The sequence below is a fragment of the Eptatretus burgeri genome, chromosome 8 (assembly GCF_056783735.1).
Source record: "Eptatretus burgeri isolate ZD-2024b chromosome 8, Ebu_testis_v1, whole genome shotgun sequence".
In the NCBI taxonomy this organism is placed as follows: domain Eukaryota; kingdom Metazoa; phylum Chordata; class Myxini; order Myxiniformes; family Myxinidae; genus Eptatretus; species Eptatretus burgeri.
Window position 1 is genome coordinate 40,744,564 of NC_140968.1, and position 12,504 is coordinate 40,757,067.

The following is a 12,504-nucleotide window of genomic DNA, read 5'->3' on the forward strand; positions in this document are numbered from 1 at the left end:
TCCTGCACTTTTTTTTGTGTGACTGCTGACCACCTCCTTCAAGTTGCCACCTGGTGTACAGTGGTGCGAGCATTCCTATCCTCAGCAGAGCAGGGGCTTTTATTAAACAATTTTGGCTCGAGTATGTAAACAAGCATTTTGACTGGTGTCGTACTTGTAGTGCCTGTATTTTTAGCTTGACTCAGTTGAAGCAATTTGTTAAGGGCCCCCAACGTGACAGCTCCACGCAAGCAGCTTCTACTATAAGCCATGATGGGTGAAGTTCTTGAAAGAAAAATCAATTTTGAGGCCATCTAGGCCCAAAGCCTGTCCATAAGGTCATGCCCCTACCCTCCCTCTTAATGATCGTTTGTCTTCTGGCTCAAGCCTCAATGTTATCTTCATTCGCGATGCTTTTTTATCTTTATTTTTGGTATGCCTCGTTGTGGAGGTTTCCGACTGGAATGTTCATTGCTTTTATAGTGTCTAGTCATTCCCCTTGTTGATTTCAAAATATTTCTTGAAAGTTTTATCTTTTGTCATTGGGCGCATTCACATTTTGTTGTTCATTCATGATGGAGCATGTTGTGAAGTCTGGAAACAGTTCATTAAGAATTCTGAGGCTGACTTGGCATTTTAATGCACAATGAGATTGCTGCTTTTTTGTTCTCTCCACCACAGAAGTTGCGCAGTGCAGAGCGTGCCGCGTACCTATCGGCACAACCACTCCCAAACGGGCTGCTTAGGAGGGACGTCACTTTGGGACAGTGCCCCGCGGACTCTGGTAAGCAGTGTGGTCGTGGTGCAGGTTTTCACTCTTGACCCCCGAGCCCAGCGAGGTGGTCTTCTTTCCCTTCTTGGTTACTCTCCGAGCACGAATCGTTGCTAATGCCATCTTGCGAACAATTGACGACACCTTTTGAGAGAGCTTGCAACGACGTTAACGTCTCCATCTTCTGTCATCCACCTTTTCTCTCGCACTCGTTTTTTGCTCTTCACACTTACCCATGAGCTTTGGAATGCTATTTAAAATGTGAAATCACCTTCTCCTTTTATTGCAATCTGCCCAAGAAACTTTTACTTTTGGTGACATCTGCAAACTGATTGAAAGGTAACAGGAGAAACTATTTGATTGGATTGAGTAATTCGTGTTATGTGAGTGAGCCCTACCAGACAGGTGGCCTTTTTTGATGTTGTGATTTTATTTGTTATCTTGCCAAAACAAAGTTTTTGCAAGATATGTTAGTCAGCTTGTATGTTTTTTTTGTTTGTTTGTCTGTAATCACGTATAAATCACTCTGCAGAGCACAGTTATCATTGGAAATTTTTGTAACTTCGCATATCAGAGGCCTATAGAGGTCCTTTCAGCGCATAAAATTTTGAAGGTCAAGGTCAAAGGTCAAGGTCACTTTGTTGCAAATCAGGGGAGTCGACGAAACCCTTATTTTTTGAGTAATTTTGATTGGATCGTCTTCAAACTTCATGGGAATATAGTTCATGGTCTGGCGCTCAGCTGATTAATTTTTGGTGGCGATTGGCCTTGACCTTCATGGTTAGCGCCTCAGGTCAAACATATTTGACCCCAAGGTCAAATTTTCACGTTTTAGGAACCATATCGTGTAGTACCTCAAATTGAACACCTCGATGAGTGCTTTCTAGATATGTCAAGCTTGAGACATTATGACGTCATTTGGTGACGTTATGAGGCAAACGCATATTTTTCATGGTTACTCTGTAGAACGGTTCTCATCGGAATCTCTCGTAGGCAGATATTCCTCAAGGAGTCGCTCCTGGTGAATAGCAGCTCTGTTCACCTCAGTGTGACCTTAAAGAAGTCACACGTGGTCACCTTTTGGCAAGATACGGGTCACCCTGCGGTGACATTGTTTTTTTATTTATTTATTGTATTCCAATGGAACCTCCCTACATATGAACAAATGTTATGACACATTATGGTGAAGCTTGGTTGAGTGGTTAGTTTCCTCTGTTCCGTGTCACCGAGACTACTGAGCAAAAGTTATCAGGAATAAATAAGACTGATTTGCAACAGCCTGGTTGTCTCCGTATATTGTTGGCTTGATGGTGGCAACAACCCTTTGTAAGGGTAGGTAATGTGGTTTGACAAATCCACAACTTCTAAAAGGTTTTGCTATGCAACTGCATGGATGTACTTGGTTGGTTTCCCTGTGTCACCTGTGCAGGAAAAATATTTGTTGGATGGTTGTTTTTCAAAAAAAAAAAATTCCATCCTTGTGACAGGATTCCAGATCTTGCTGTTTAAATCTAACAAGGCTTCTTACAAAATCCAAGGCCGATGGTGAAGATAACGTGCAGGTTGAATGAATGATAAGGACATTGACGCCATTGAAGAAGCTGTGATTTCAACATCCTTTTTCTCCATCCACCAAGCCACATTGGGGGAGTGGGGGAGTGAGGGGGACACCTATATTATTTGATGATGCCAGAGCCATGCAAAATGACAGCAGCGGACAGCCAGTGCCTGCAGCTTAATATTGATTGGACAGGGTTGTTGAAGGGTGGATGATTTTCCTTATAGTTTGTATGCTACATTGTGAAATAGTAACAGTCACCGCCCCCTCCCAAACCCACACCAACCCCTCTCCTCTCCCACATTTTAAATCGTTGCTGCTCTGGGGCTCTTCTTTGAACATGATGGACCTTTTGTGTTGTCCATACTACCTTTCGGGTTTGTAAAGATTGAGCCCTTTTGGAAGCGTTTTGGCCATGTTCTTTGTCGTCGTCAGAATGATCATCTTTTCTTGGAGTTGTCATTGAAGTTGTGCACCATTTGCTTGAGTGTGAAGGAAGCAGGAGTAGTGTGCGCCTGAGTTCCTTCGATCCTTGGCATCATGTTGAAGTAAAAGTTAAATGTCCTCTCCTTGCTGGATCTTTGGATTATCCAAATGTATTTTGTTTTTATTCCCATGCTTTTTAAAAAATACGATGGGGGAGGGTTATTGTGATCAAGTCTTTCTGTCAGTCTGTGTCGGTCTGTGTGCCCGTCCGGCACGCTATCTCCTCCGAAACGGTTGGGCAGAAATTCACCAAATTTTGAAGATATGATCACCACATGGCAAGATAGTGTGAGAGCAGTATCATTTTTGTTCTCCCCACCCCCTCCACCCCCTCATCCCCCTACTGGGGCCTTGTGGTCAGTTCAAAAGGTCAAATACCAAAAAATTAATTTCAAGCCCATTATAAAACATTTTTTAATGGAAACTTTTTTTTTTTTTTTTTAGATTTGACCCCTGGTTCATGCCCCAATGGGTGGGAACTTACAATCACAGGGGTCAAACTAGAATATACATATATTTTTTTTAACTCAAAATTTGATGTTGGGTCATTCCTGGTGGAACTTTTTGCCTTCTTTCAACCTTGCTTTAGGTGGGAAGTGAGGGGATTTGCGATGACATGCCATGGACTTCGCTCTCGTGTATTTTATAAAGATCACAAATCCAGTCTGACTGGCCCAACTCAGCTACAATAAGTTACTTTTCTTACAAAAGTCTTTAATGTTTGGTATAAAAGCCTTGTCTGTGAACACATTTTTCTTTCACGTTATTAATTTTTTTGCTGAAGCAACACATAATAATCGAATGCAGAATAACCACATAACCGATTTTGTTTGCCGTTTATCCTCCAAACAATATATACGAGGGTCGGTACAAAAGCAATGCCTCGTATTTTATTTCTCACTAAATATAATTTCAATTGCAATGAGATATTCCAGAGAATATGCCTTTCAATAAAGTAGACATTCTCATAGCTTTTCGAGTTGCACTCCTCAGGATAAAACCACAAGCAGATGAAGAAGAACCAAACTCTCATTTACAAAGTTACCATGTAATGTCCTCACCGTTGATTGGTTGAGAGAAAGAAAGGATGAGATTACCTGATTGTTGGAACCATAGAGCAGCATGAATATAATGAGTCGGTGGAAATGAACCATCAAGAATAATGTTGAGGCGGAAATTAATCACCAAAGTACTGGCGGAAACATAATGCTAATTAGCTGAGGGCTAGTTGTGGGGATGGGGGGGGGAGGGTGGTTTTACGATGGCTCAACTTTGACTGTGGTACAGTTGTCACACAGTCAAGCCATCATAATCAGAATAGATATAAAGTTCGGACAAATTATTTCTGTCGACAAAGAATAGGATTGGTTGACCTGATGAATGTGGCCTCCATTGCATGAAGGTGAGCTAAACTGCATCCTCTACTCGGGATTTTAAACCGGCCAATATGATATTGCTCTGCACACTGAGGATTATTCAGTAAATGATGACCAATTGAAGAGGCACTGGGAGTGGTTGTCATATGGTGTACATTCTTACAAGCCCGAGTTGATTGTCTCTGTTCAGTTGACTGACCACATCTAATCTCCAAAGGGACCTGTTGTTCAAGACGATCCTTCAATCTCAAAGATGTGAGGCCCACGTACCTAGCATCACACTGGCACTGAAATTCGCAAATAATCTCACTTGTATGAGAGCTGGCAGAGTCCTCTTTTTGGATTGACGGAAGCAACTGACGGGTGGTAAAGTCACTCATGAATGAACAGCATAGTAAGAATGGGACACTTGTCTGTTTGATCTAGTTTTCAAACTGTTCAGACACTTTGCCTTTCCAAGGTAGACGTAGGTATACCGGACATTTATCAGTTCTGATTATAGGCTTCTTTGGTGGGTTCAGGAATTTGTATATGTACCTATTGATGATCTGTTCAGGATACCCATTATCAAGAAGAACAGTCTTGATGGTTTAAATTATCAGCATGGAGTTTATCTGTGGAACGGATCTTTCTTGCTCTATTGACCAAGATACCACTCAATCCAATCTTTTATCTCAAGGAACTGTAAGAGTCCCACCTCGTATACTGTCCTGTAAAAGTAGACTGATGGTAGACTGTGGTTTTCTCAACTAAGACGTCCAAGAAGGGAAGTATGCCAGAGCGTTCCATCTCTCAGGTGAACTCTAGGGATGGATGGAGAGAGTTCAAGTATGCCAAGAAGATGTTGCATGCTGAGGTTGACTCAAAGACAGCAAAAGATGTCATCCACGTACTGATAATAGATGGAAGGTGGTTGAACTCCATAATGTGGATCTGCAAAGGCAGTTTTTTGTTTTGTTTTGTATACCTTGTCAAGGCTCATGTGAGAGCTAACACACAATGCACAGCAAGGGGGGCATGAGACAAGAGGGATGGGAGTGGGAAGGACAAAACAGTGGGGAACAGAGACATTAGGAGATCTATGGAAGGGAGAGGGATTGGACGGGGAAGAGAAGATGGACATTTCAGGGATTTTCAGGAAGGAAAGCAGCGAATTTGAAGGAGGTGGGCTTGGGTGGATTATCGGGGGTAGAAAATATCGAGGATTTGGGTGGGGGATAATAGGTGGTGGTGAACAGCTGTGTTGAAGGCCTGGAGGGAAGAATGGGATTGAATAGTGTGTGGGAATTTATTCCAAAGGTGGGAAAAAAAGAAGAATGAAAGAGTGAAGGTGAGCAGTGATTCGTGATTTTGGTAGTTTTACCAGAAGGGGTTTGTTGGTGGACTTTGAGCGCCCTGCGGAAATGTGTAGGGGACAAATCGCAGAGAGAGCAGGGGGGGCGGCGAGGCTGGAGAGGAGACGGTATAAGACAGAAAGACCACTGACCAGCCTGCGGTGAGAGAGTGAGAGGCCCAAAGACTCAGCCTCATCGCGGGAGATGCCAATGATTAGAAATGCCTTGGTTTCCACAGCGTGAAGCCGAGAAAGGTGGGTGGCAGGAGCACCAGCCCAGAGGGGAGAGCAGTACTCCATCAAGCTGCAGAAGAAAACCTCCAAAGTAACCTCCAACGATGTTTACCAATATGGAGCCGAGAGGGGATCCCATCGATACACCATCGATCTGAGTATACATTGAATCATTGAAACTGAACTTGACAGAACAGGTCGCCATATTCATTAATTCAATGAAGACATTTAGAGATCCGGGGAGATGTCAAGTCACTATGATACAGAGGTTGTGAGCAGATTTCGACTTTATAAATGAGAGTTTGGTTCTTCTTCATCTGCTTGTGGTTTTATCCTGAGGGGTGCAAGTTGAAAAGTCTTTGATAATGTCTATTTTATTGAAATGCATGCAGCAAATATTAAATTATTTTCCACATACGGTGCTTATTCAAGTGTATTCTCCATCAACTGCAATGCACTTGAATAAGCGCATCAATCCAACTCTTGTTTTTTTCCGGTGTCACCGCGGTTGCAGGCCGACTTCAGCGAGACTCGTCGATACCGGTTTGCCCGCTCTTGAAACGCTTGCCCATTGTCTGACGGTGCTCACATCAATGGTGGAGTTGCCGTACACATTATTTAAACGCGTATGACCATCCCCTGGAGGAACCTTTTCAGCAGTAAGAAATTGAAGAACTCTTCTTTGCTACATATGCACATCTAGTGGGGCAGCCATTTTGAAAGCATGGTGCGATGTCGGGAAACCGATCACAGCGCTGCTCAACTTAAAATGGGTGGGAAGTACAAACCTTTCGTTGTGATGTCGCTTAGCTTTCTAATGATGCTTTGATTACAAACTGAAAAATAGCCCTGTGGGAGACTGGCGGCAATTTCCCCAACAGGTGGGGTGAAAATGAGGGATTAGGGGGAAGATGCCATTGCCCCCCTTCCTGACATGTTACGGCCATTGGGAGCACAACTTAAGTTAACGGCATGGTCCTTATGTTTCATGAGGAGTTTAATCTGCATCTGGCTGTCGGTTTCTGAGAAGATTTTAAAATAAACAAGTCTGAAGACGACGTTGGTTTGCGAGTGGTATTTGACGATGTAGATTGTTTTTGAAGTCAAGGATGAGACAATGTGATAATGTTTGACCAAGTTATAAAAATGATCAACATGATGTAGTACGAGTGACAGGTTATTAGCTGCAAAATGCCGAATACCCGGTTTCGTTCAATAACTTTCAAAATTTGACCTTTGCATAACCTTTAAAGGTCACAAAACAATGTTGTGGACATTAAAATAAGGAAATAGGATACGTGCTACAGCTTAATGGAGTTCGTTCGTCGAAGAAGGTCAAAAACCCGGTTCGATTCCCACAACTTTGAAAATTTGACCTTTGTGAACTTTAAAGGGCAAAGGTCAAGGATTATGACCTTTGGTGCAAAACTTCCTCTGGAACATTCCAGGAACAATATAACGTCATATAGGCTATATGGCATTTCGCACTCCTCGGATTATCCATACTTTGATGAAATCAGCGTAAAAACAAACTTGAAGGGGGCGCCACGGGCAAGGTGTTCGAGATAGAGCAAATAAAAATGGTTTCAAGACTTTAGGTGGGGAATGGCCTCAAGATTATGCATAAAAAATATTGTCATCCTCGCTCTCAAAGTTTGGGCGGTCGTATGATTTTTATGTCAAAATTCGAAATTTTCTAAGTTCGTGACCTTGTGACCTTGACCTTGGGACGAAAATGAAAAATCGAGCTCCGTGGGGATATGCAGGTACCATTGGGCTAACCAAATACCGAAACCCTGCCAGATTCGACAAACCCCTCGGAGAAGATGGATTTTTATGTCAAAATCGCAATTTTCTAAGTTCGTGACCTTGACCTTGGGACCAAAATGAAAAATCTAGCTCCGTGGGGCTATGTAGGTGCCATTGGGCTAACCAAATACCGAAACCCCTGCCAGATTCGACAAACCCCCGAGGAGAAGATGCAAATCAAAATCGGCTACACCCTAAAAACACGTTTTTTTTGGGCGTGGCTCTGCCCATAATGGGCGCACCACGCTCATTCTCAGGAAAACACAACTAGATCATGATATAAACCTCCCACCAAAATTTTTATCAGGATCGGATCAAAACCCACGGAGCTATGCTCGTGACACAGACAGACAGACAGACAGACACAGACAGACACACAGACAGACACAGACAGACAGACAGACAGACAGACACAACAATAACGAATCTCGTGGTCACTTATTTTTTTCGTGAACCAATTATCTGAATTTGAGATGAAACCCTCCCCTCCCCTTTCAGCCTCTTATAGGGGGCTGATCCGGTTGGGGAGCACAACTCCATGAGACTGTACTGTTTTGATGTATCATACCAAATTTGGTCCATATCGGGTGGTCATGTAGTTTGTGAGGAAAATGTGCTTTAGTGAATATGAGGAATTAGGGGAGGGAGGCTGTGGCCCCTTTTCCAGGGTAGATACGGCCATGAGGAGCACAATTTAAGGTCAGGGCATGGTCCTGATACCTTGTGGTAAGTGTGGTCTGGATCTGTCTTGCGGTTTCTGAGAAGATTTTTTTGAATAAAATACCAACATTTGGGGCAACCCCCCCTTACTCCCTCTGTAGGGGGTGCATCCAGTTGCATTTTACCACATTTGGTCCATATCGGTCAGGTAGTTTGTGAAATCTTTTAGTCAAATGAAAAAAAAAACAACCCAGAAAACAAAACCCTTTTACCCCCTTTCTCTTATCGCAGGCACATCAGGGTGGGGAGCACAACCACATGAGACCTTACTGTCCCGATGCATCGTACCAAATTTGGTCCATATCGGTCGGGTAGTTTGTGAGCTGTTTTAGTCAAATGTTAACGTATATGTATGTATGTACGTACGTATGTATGTACGTACGTACGTACATACAGCCGGACACCTACGTATGTCGCTGTGAATTTAGGCAGACTTTGCCTATTGACTTGAAAGGATGCTAAATTAGAACAGGTGGAAAGTGCATGAAAGGATTGCACTTGTACAATGGACAGGGTTCGCCAAATCGGCCAGGTTGACCTGGTATGTAATTGGAGAGATTTGCTTCAGGTGTTGTTTTTTTTTCTTTTTTCTTTTTTTCTTTTTTTCTTTTTTTTTCTTCTCCCATACACTGTACATGAAGAGGTAATGAGATTCCACAACACCGTATTGCAAAGCATTCGTGGCAAAAAGTTCTGTTCATTAATTATTTGCATCCTTTTTGGGAGCACTTTTGAGTGAAGCACGTGAATGTATGTTGGCTTTTCACAAATATTGCATCATAAACATCATAGATGGCTGCTTTACCGTTGTTGCTCCACTGTTGGCATCGATACAGACAAAACGTCTTTTTCTGATGGTATTGCTGAGTTCTCTGCCGATTTGTGTTTCTGGTGTTTCTGGCAATAATTTTCCCACCTTGTACATCTTGGAGGTGTTATGTTGGGAATTTGATCTGAACACATTAAATATACCATCATGTTTGGAGATGGATCCCGATTGACTTTCTGTCGTGGTAATTTCTTTTCTGTGAGAAGTAACTCTCTGGTATGTTTTGCCTCCAACAAATGTTCAGCATGATTCCAGGAACATGATGGAACATTTTCAAACAACCACCTTTCCTGATTCTCTGAAATCTTTAACAGTTTATCATTCAGATCCCTGATACATATTAAAAGGGCCAAAAATGAGCCAAGTAGAAATGAAGATTTTTTTCCTTTGTTAAGAACTTTGCTTGGCAGGTGTCATGAAGATTGGGCAAACTGTGCCAAGATATGTGCACTTGTGCATTCCTTTATTATCATCCATCAGTCTCAAAAGCAGCAATTGCGTGCGATGGAGACAAAATGCATTTAAACGTTTTTAGAATCAACACACATGACATAACTTAAAATTTTTATAAGCGTGTTTTTACAACGCGTATGCGCTTCTCCCGAGCTGCCACTTTCCAGCTTTCTTTTGCACTTCTACTTTCTTTTTAACATGCAGTTTCAGATGATGGAACTTCCGATTCAGAACAGCTCAGTTTTTTGTTGAGAGAACCTCATTCCCAATAAGTGGAACAGTGGTTTTGCTAAACACAGCATGCTTTCAAAAGTAATGCCTCCTATTCTTTTTCTCCAAAACGGGTAACGATATTCAAATGAAACAGATGGATACTAACATCTGCATCTACAGTGCTGTCAGATCCTGCTATTTGCGAGGGACACGTTCCATAAAAATGCCACGAATGTCAGGGCTTGCAAATGTTGGGGCATTGTTAATAAAAAAAAAGAAAAAAAAAGTGTATCTATATTAATATTTCGGCACGCCCCTTTTTTGTTCCACCATCAGATTTTTGTTACTGCATGAAATGAAACAAGCTTTGACATATTAGTAATGATATTATTGTCTTCCTTAAGAGGCCCCTCAAAATTCGTTTTGATGATTATGGTAGTTAAACCTATATTATTATTATATTATATTATATTATATTAATATTTCGGCATGCCCCTTTTTTGTTCCACATCAGATTTTTGTTACTGCATGAAATGAAACAAGCTTTGACATATATAGTAATAATATTATTGTCTTCCTTAAGAGGTCCCTCAAAATTTGTTTTGATGATTATGGTAGTTAAACAGTTCATGTTCTCCATTTGCAAAATGGGAGGAATTATTGCACAAAAAAGAAATAAAAATGTTTCCCATTTTTTAGAGGACCACTAAGATGAGTTCGGCTCATAGAATCACACTCCATTTGGGGGAGAAAACAGTTGAGTTCATACCTGATGAATTTGCACTTTCCATGTGCCATAGTTTCTTCACAAAACCATGACTTTCTGACTAAGTACAAAGTATTTCTTTGTTTTTTTATACATGGTTGCCATTTTGAAATTTTCATCGACCGATACCCGCTGCCCAGCCAGACCAACTGCCAACAAAGTATTGCCCGGTCGGTTACGGTTAAACCCAAAATCATGATCATCGTTTTAGTGTGGAGGTGAGTACTGACAGTGTACTTGGGTCTTTTCCGGGTGGGTGCGGGATTGAGCACGTGCACATAAAAATCTCGGGTCTCCGCATAGTGGCGTACAGGCTTAAGTCGTACTTCTGTTTACTACCGTAGAAAATCACAGAACCATCCGATCGACACACTGTTAACAGTTTCAGAATCAGCTAAATTCTGCAACATATGAATATGTAGACGAAACTGATTCGGCCAGCTAAAATCTACAAGATATGAATATGTAGACGAAACTGATCCAGCCTTTTGGATCACTTTAAAGTAGGGTGCCCTGTAATTTTAATGCGCTCTCTGAATCCTCCGGAACTCACGAATGGTACATGTTGTGCAGTCATTAAACTACGTGGCAATGTCATCGAAGTGGAGCTACTGCGGGACAGTCGAAGGGGTAAACCTGAATGATAATCACTGGATAAAAATGATATAATATATTGTTTAAAACACATTCATGCTATCTGTCTTTTACCATATGTTGCCAGTGACGCCCGTCGAAGACGGGCACCTTTACTGGTGTATATATATATATATATATATATATATATATATATATATATATATATATATATATATATATATATATGTATATGTATGTATATATGTACATATATATATATATATATATATATATATATATATATATATATATATATATATATATATATATATATATATATGTATTGTTGTTGTTGAGGAAATTCACAAACCACCATTCAGGTCCCGTAGGTGAGATATCTCTGTAAGTACATGTGTAGTTAGCCCAAACCCGTTGTTTAGAGGGAATAAATGTGATTCATTCGGGCTGCGACCCTTTAAGATAGCCGTTTTTCTGTTCTATCTTTATTTTGAACCAACCACGTCTCAACTGCCATCACACAACAACCACCAACCGCAACGCCGCTTCACAACAACGCCAACAGCCACGACCTTTACCTTCGCAACTCGCTCTCGCAACCATCGCATCACCGCCATTCCAAGCGTCACCGTGGCCAGGGACCGCCACTTTAGACCCTCCACCGCCTTCACCTCTCCTCCTTCTACCGCCATTCCCGCACCGCTTTTAGACACCGAGCGTCAGGCTGTCCTGAGCTCGTGCGGGACGCGCGCTGAGCCGCGGGTGCAAAAAGCGGCCTTTCTGAGGAAAAGTCGGATCAGGAATGATACACGCCCACTTCCGATCCCTCCAATCATTAAGCGCGGGGCGATTTGGCCCCGCCTCCAGGCGCGTCGGAGTAGAATCGATATATGCAAATTCGAGGATCAGGGGAGGTTCACGCCCACTTTTCCCCCGTCCAATGGGCGAGCGTGGCTCCGCCCCCGAGCTCATCCTGATCCGGAAATTTGCATATGGATTCTCCTGCCATACTATAAAGCGCCGAGCGTGGGGCGAATTCAGTCAGTTTCTGTTTTGGGCTCGGGCGAGTTGGAGAGGTGTGGCGGCGGAGAAGCGTGGCAGCGGCAGTTTTGGGCTCGGGCGAGTTGGAGAGGTGTGGCGGCGGCGGAGTGTGGCAGCAGCAGTCAAGACGGGTCTGGAGGAGAGTCGAAGTCTGTCGGGGTTCGGAGTCTGTCGGGGAGCTGCAGAGAGGGGAAGCCGGGAGCGCAGTCGAGGTCGCAGTGGAGTCGCTCGTCGCGGGACCCAAGCAAGCCAGCTATCCTCTTTCCCGAGAGCATCAACAATTCCCCCCTTTTTCCCCCCCGCGCTGAGATAGTGCGGAAAGGGGGCCCCGTTCCCACCCC

At 42.8% G+C, this 12,504-nt stretch overlaps 1 protein-coding gene across 6 annotated transcripts in view; it reads left to right on the plus strand.

Annotated features, from left to right (window-relative positions):
• Positions 1–12,504, plus strand: part of LOC147021596 (zinc finger homeobox protein 4-like) — a 261,191-nt gene that overhangs the window by 67,658 nt on the left and 181,029 nt on the right. For all 6 annotated transcript variants that reach the window (XM_085891713.1, XM_085891716.1, XM_085891718.1 and 3 more), the window contains one exon: positions 661–763. In XM_085891713.1, coding sequence (XP_085747839.1) covers positions 661–763 — 103 coding nt within the window. The remainder of the gene's footprint in view (positions 1–660; positions 764–12,504) is intronic.